The sequence below is a fragment of the Hippocampus comes genome, unplaced genomic scaffold, assembly GCF_001891065.2.
Source record: "Hippocampus comes isolate QL1 unplaced genomic scaffold, H_comes_QL1_v1.1 scaffold37, whole genome shotgun sequence".
NCBI classification, from domain to species: Eukaryota; Metazoa; Chordata; class Actinopteri; order Syngnathiformes; family Syngnathidae; genus Hippocampus; species Hippocampus comes.
In genome coordinates this window covers 563,983-571,079 of record NW_017805535.1, presented here as the reverse complement: position 1 = coordinate 571,079, position 7,097 = coordinate 563,983, and the positions used below count along the sequence as shown (strand labels likewise).

The following is a 7,097-nucleotide window of genomic DNA, read 5'->3' as shown; positions in this document are numbered from 1 at the left end:
CACACACACACACACACACACACGCACACAGATGAAACACAAAGGTAAAGACTAGTCATATTTACACTGAGCGTTGTAGTCAAATTACTGTAGAATGAAATTAAATTCGTTAATATTGGCTTTTGGAATGCCACGCAAAACATGTGCAAAAACCCAATATATGCACAGATTTGAATTTTTAAAAACTCAAATTCCCCTTTTCTAACCTGAAAATTTGGTCATACAAACACAATTGTGATATCGCCTTTGAGAGGAACATCGGCTTGTGATCTGTGCACACTCTATCCGCAAGGAATCTTGTTCTGAATACAGTTAGCACTTGTCTGTGCGGCGATGGCCCTTCCTCACCATAGTGAGAAGTGATGCCACTGGCGGCCATCTTACGTTGCCACGTGCAGTGAGCCAAATTTCAACGCATTGATTTCTCTGTGATATTTTCATGTTATTTTCTGTCTCGTTGGCCACAAAAAACACAGTGTATACACACACACACACACACACACACACACACACACACACACACACACACACACGTGTAACTATAAGTCAGTTCGTCTGCCGCGCAAGTCACCGGAAATACACAAGCTGAGATGAACAAAGACGGCGACACTCAGACACAGCACACATTTGGAGCCAGGAGGAAACTGACTGCTTTATTCTGGTGGCGTGCCACCAGAATAAATCTGTATATATGAGTATAATCTGTTTTCTTGACGGTAGAAAATAACGAGCGGATCTGACTTCTATTTGCGTCATGACGATATCCGTACATCGCGCTTTAGATCTCGGTTTTCCAGTTGAACACAATTACCATGTATACAGGGGGAACTGTCCACTCAGGCATGTGAACCGGTTAGTCCGAAACCAAAACTTTGACGTTAACCCAAATATTGACTGTGTAGAAACGTACTCAGTGCCCTTTATATTTTTGCAACAGAGGGGATGAATCGACTTAGGGACAATTGAAGTTGGAAATATGATTTTTTTTTTTGTTTGTTGGGGTGGGAAGGCGTGGAGACTTTATTTTAAGGCCAACCTTAACGTGTGCCCAGCAATTGACTGGCAACCATTCCGGGGTGTACTCAACCCCAAAGTCAACTGGGACGGGCCTCAGGCTACCTGCAACACTTATGAGGACAAGTGATTCTCAAAGTGTGTCACTCATACCACAAGTGGTGCAGCACTAGTGGTGCACTCGTGGTACTTGGAAGAATCACTGCTCTAGGACAGTTCAGTTGTATTTAACTTTTTAATACATGTTTTGCTACATTTAAATGCAGTGTTGATGTTCAAACTTTGTATAATGTCACAGGGACTTTCAATGATATGATTTTTCATGGACATTCAAACTCACTACAGTTCTGTATTTTAATTGTGGCCATAATGGTCACTCGTCAGTGGGGCATCGGCGCTGGTTTCTCTGAACAAGACATGTGGTATGGAAATGAATGACCGAGAGTAGACATGCCTAACTTACATATCATTTACATCTCTTCACAATACTCACCAATGTCTTACAATGTCCAGTAGAGGTATTAATGAAACTCTGTCAGAGGTATAATAACTACTTTAAGTTAGTTAGGTGGTTTCATATGAAGGAACCACCAACCCGTCTTCCTTTCTGTGTATCCTCATTTGTTAGAGGAGCTGCAGTCCCCATTTGACTTTGGCCATGACCTGGTCAACGGCCAATTGCAGAGCATGTACAGACAAACACCAAAGGACAATTTACGAGTCTTCAATCAACCTCACATACTTGTGTTTGGAAATGGGGGGGGGGGGGTGAAGCAGGACTATGCCAAGAAAATCCGCAAACATACAAAATGCCCACAATAATAATAATAATAATAATAATAATAATAAAGGCCAGAGCACCGTTTCAAACTCTGATTTGACCCCCAACCTCAGAATTGTGAGGCGGATGTGCCACTCATCTACCCCACAGACCATAAAGGAAATGGCAGCAAGCTATAGGAAGAACACTGATCAAAGGTTGCCACGACAACCCAAGGCAACATTGTACTATGCAGCCCGGTATGAAAAGCTTAATACCTGTGGGCTACAGGTATGGGCAAGGTATGTTTAACACCAGAAGGTGGGCTGACGAAGGCGCCTGTCAAACAACAATGTCACGGCTATCAACATGATGACACACACTGCTTTCTCGCCAACTGCGTCAAACAGATTGTGCACAATCTTGGCGCTCGTCTGCTGCGTCCAGACAAGAAAAGACAAACACCAACGCTGCCTGTGGAATGCCAGACGCAGCGAGCATATTATAATGACACACGCACACGCACGGAAAAAAAATGAAGATTCTCACGGTGGCCGAGGTCAGGCTGCTGTCCGTGAGCGTGAGGTGATGCGGCTCCCATCTGCGCAGGAACTTGGAGGTGAGGATCTTACTGAGGAAGGTACGAGGGTGTTTCACCACGCACACCTGGATGTCGCCCTCGTGGAGCAGCTTGTAGCGCATCCCGCTGCTGCTGCAGTGTTGCAGGCTCCTCTTACACGGCCCCGCGGCAACTTTGGCGTTATTATTCCCCTCCGACATGTCCCCCAGTAAAGGTTTGCTCTCCTCGCACTGATAAAACTGGTTGTTGTGCAGCTCGTTGCCTCCGCCGGCGCTGTTGAAATCCATAATCCAGTAATCCAGCGGTGTTTCCCGAAATGAGGAGAGGAGCGCGATCGCTTGACACAAGACACCCACACAGCAAGACACCTACATGGATATGAAAAATGAGCGGTGTCTGATCGAGCTGGGGGAGGGGGTACCTACGTACCTAGTGGTGCTCGAACACGACTAATAACTGGAGAGAGACGAGGCCGAGACGGGCGTTTAAGACGCCTCCGAGCACTTTTATGGCAGGATATCCACACGGGGGAAGGTTTTGATGACACACTGTAAACAATCCACCATTTTACTCCCCGCACAATGCCCCACGAAATGTGTCCGCGGTGCGCGTCTCTCGACTCCCCTCCGCTGCCAAAGAGCGATTCAGTATGTTAGGGCCATGGCCTTATCCATTTCGTCCGCTGGCGAGCCAAAACGAATAATCCAGCGACAGAAAGACGCGGGGAGAAGGACGAAAGGGAAAGAAAGCTCCAATTGCGGCGGGTCTCGCTTCCTCTCGGGGATTTTGTGCTCATTACAAGCTCGCTGGCTCGGTTTCCTTTTATTCCGTATTTTCCCCCTATCTAGCTGTAAACGAGCCAGCTCTCTCCAGCAGCGCCGCGCCGATTGGTCGCCGCCGGTTCATGTGATACTGGACTGACGTCAATGGGGAGGCGAACGGATGAGCCTTCTTGTGTCTTTTTGCGCTCGACTGTCTGCCGAAGGCTGCTTACTCCTCGTCGTCGTCCTCCGCCTCCTCCTTTTTTCGGCTTCTCCATCCGCCACATTTCTTCTCGGAATCGTTTCGATTCGCATGAAAACCAGTGGAGTTTAAATACAAAAATAGAAGGCGTGCATTAAACAATGGTATTCCTTCATTATCATTCCAACCGAAAACATACGTATCAAACGGAGGAAGCAAAATATGCAAATGTAATAACGCCAATAATGAAGTTCTGCATTCGTTTGTTCTGTCACTTACTGTTCGGAAGAATTTGTGGAGCATAAACCAAAAAGTTAACTACAACCCAAAGACACAAGTCACTACGGGGGGCCGTGCAAAGGGCGGGGCATCCATCTAAAGGAGGTCAAGAAACAGCACTTGTTTTCGGGGCTCGAGCATAAAAAAATTCCCAATCAAAGATGTCACAAAAGTATTGTACAACAAATCAACATTAAGTGCATGAGTTGATTTTGTGCATTTTTGGTGCATTTTGTGTTTTCACAAACATCAATTCTCCCGTATGTTTGTCCTGCATGTGGTATGCGATGCCCGCCACCTAGTGGTGAACACTGCTATCACAACTCAAAACTGCACAACTACAAGAAACGTTTTTAATTAATAAAATAATTAAACAACCAGGTGTGGTTGGGGGCCACCAGTTGCCCATCCCTGAACTTGGGAATTATGTTCGAGCTCTTAGCTGGCAAGAACAAGAAATTACACTCAAACCCAGGAAAGTGATGCCTTGTCTTATGAGTTTCCCCACCTTTTTCATGTTACAAGCCTTCGCGTAGTTGATTTTTTTGCCCTGCGTTACAGGCCAAAATTTGGATGAGCAAGCTCCAACTACGCCACTGCTAGAGCAAAGTGGGAAAAAAAGGAGAGCGACAGTCGCCAATGCTCTTTCAGTAGTACATTGGATGGGACAATCAGTCAACCACACAAATACAAAATCGAAACACTCACAAGCATCTACAGTAGGTCAAAACTCATATTCAGAGAAACATTACTCACTAACCCTTACCAGGATGGCCTTTATCCAGGAACTCTGTGAGTTGGCCAACAAAGAAGCACAAATAAAAGGTCCTGTCACAATTTCTGTAATCATTTCCACATGACGTTCCACAGCGTCTCGCCATCTCTTTGCTACATGTCTAATTGTCACATTGTTCTGCATTTGTTTCATCATCATCTACATCTGTGTCCAGGTCATGTCGTTCCAAACCTGCATCCAAGTCATTCAAAGCTTTCCTTTTCTAGTGCCCGCATTCATTTTCCTCTTGTTTCTGGTGTCCTTCTGATCAGACTGATGCAGCCCGAGCTCTGGCCCATTGCAAGTCAGCTTCTCAACCGCATTAAGACTGGGTGGCTCCAACCACACCGTGACAGTTGTCCAACCAAGTACGGACTTGGTGCCCAGACCAACCCCTACCAGTCCCCACCCACATCAAGCCTGGCCTTTACCCGAACACTTGAAGACTTGCCCGCCGGACCATCCTGCCATGTATCTCTGGCAGCAGACATCCTGCAGCTACATCTTGACCCTGCTCCAGTGGTGGACAGTATGCCGCACGATCAGACCCTCGTCAGATGAGCAGATGCTGCAGGCCTAGTGGGTTTTCTCCGGGTACTCCGGTTTCCTCCCATATTCCAAAAACATACATGGCAGGTTAATGCAACACTCTAAATTGTCCCTAAATGTGATTGTGAGTGTGATTGGTTGTTAATCTCTGGATGCCCGATGACCAGTTCATGGTGTCCCCCGCCTACTGCCCGGAGACAGCTGGGATAGGCTCCAGCATGCCCTGTGACCCTTGTGAGGATAAAGCGGTTCAGAAAATGGATGGATGGATAGATGGATATAAATTGTATATCGTCTGACAAGACTATACAGTCTATGTACAATTTATTTTCCCATTCACACAGGTAGAAAAGTGTTCCTGCAGTAGGATTACCGACTTGACAGTTACAGATGATTGATTGACAGCATCAGGTATAGCACCAGGCTACACTGGATGGTTACACTCTGGATCCTTCTTGAAGGGTCTCAACTCGTAGTCACAACATCAAGTGCCTTGGATTTTTCATGTAATTCCTCTGTTAATTTCTCCAGAATGCGACGTATTTCATTCTGTCTGAGTCGTGCCAGATTATGTTTCCACTGAAATGCTTGTTGTACACCTCTCAGTATTGTGCATAATAAGTGCAACACATGCTTACAGATTTTTAATATCATAACTCGTTTTTAAAAGTGACCCCATACTGTGATGAAAAGGAAGAAAAGAAAAACATACAAAAACCTTTGAGGTTAGGTTAATTTCCGTTCTTGTCTGTCTTTCAATAGGTACCACTGCCATCATCCTTCAGAACCCCCCCCTCCCCATTATCATTGTCATCAGCCACAAGAATCCTGTTAAATGAATTCTGGGAGTTGTCATGGGCTGTTCATTTTGACTGAATTCTCTCCACCATTCTTTGGTTATACTGTTTTGGTAATCCTTCGTCTAGACTTTGATGAGATGCGGTGGAAATCTGATCTTGACCTTGTTATCCTTTATTATCATGACTGGAAGCATTGTCTTTTCATTTTTGACACAGGATCAAAATATGCTGAATAATTGCACATTAAGCACAATTTGATTTGGACTGCAGTGTATTGATTGCAGTTTATCTTGTGAAAACAATGCATGAGTACATAGATTAGAAAAAAATAATAAAACTACCTGAAACAAACCACTCTCAAACACCACTAAACCAAATCAAATTACTTTGATATAATATGCTTCATCTGGACGGCACAGCTGGTTAACTCGTCTGCCTCACAGTGCAGAGTTGCAGAGTTTGACTCCGGCTCCAGCCTTCCTGTGTGGAGTTTCCATGTTCTCCCTGTGCCTGAGTGGGTTTTCTCCGGGTACTCCGGTTTCACGGGTTGGAAAATGGATGGATGGATGGATGTTCGGGAAGCAGGAATAGCTGTTCCGATTGTATTATTATCCATGTTTAATGTTATGTGTTCTGTTGTATTATATTGTTATTTTATGTTAAATGTTCCCTGAAGCACTTTGTTACAGCTGCAGCTGTTGTGAAAGCGCGATATAAATAAATAAGTTTTGTATTGTATTGTATCGGGCGGCACGGTGATTGACTGGTTAGCACGTCTGCCTCACAGTGCAGAGGTCGTGGGTTCGATCCCGGCTCCGGCCTTCCTGTGTGGAGTTTGCATGTTCTCCCCGTGCCTGCGTGGGTTTTCTCTGGGACCCTGGAGTGGGTTTTCCTCCCATGTTCCAAAAACATGCATGGTTGGTTGATTGAATGCTCTCAAATTGTCTCTTGGCTTGATTGTGAGCCAATTGGTTGTTTGTCTATATGTGCAAGGCAATTGGCTGGCAACCAGTTCAGGGTGTACCCCGCCTGAGGTCGACCACGCCAACACCACTGAAATCGCTGGTTCTTCTTTGAGCCAATCAGATTCACCTCTGTAAAGCCATCCCGCAGGCCCTGTGACGGGTGAGTTTATCCGTACCTTCAATGGTTCAACGACTACACTATTGCTTCTGATTCTCATTTCAATGTGCAGCCAAAGCTTGATTTACGATGGAGGAGGATATCGGAGCATTATTGAAAATTCATTTTCAAAGGGTACTTTTCAAGAAAAAACTGGGCTTTATGAGGCTTTTTGCACCATCACTGCTTTGCAGAGTGGCTTTTTTCAAATCAGATTTTTTTTTTTTTTGGTGGGGGTGCAATTTCAGAGTAGTT

The 7,097-nt window shown here is 45.2% G+C and overlaps 1 protein-coding gene across 1 annotated transcript in view; it reads right to left on the bottom strand.

Annotated features, from left to right (window-relative positions):
- The window catches only part of cmip (c-Maf inducing protein), a 70,532-nt gene extending 67,291 nt beyond the window's left edge, over window positions 1-3,241 (bottom strand). The window contains exon 1 of the mRNA XM_019878113.1: window positions 2,324-3,241. Within this exon, the coding sequence (XP_019733672.1) occupies window positions 2,324-2,641 (318 nt within the window). The 5' untranslated portion in view covers window positions 2,642-3,241. The remainder of the gene's footprint in view (window positions 1-2,323) is intronic.
- Window positions 3,242-7,097: the final 3,856 nt, after the last annotated feature.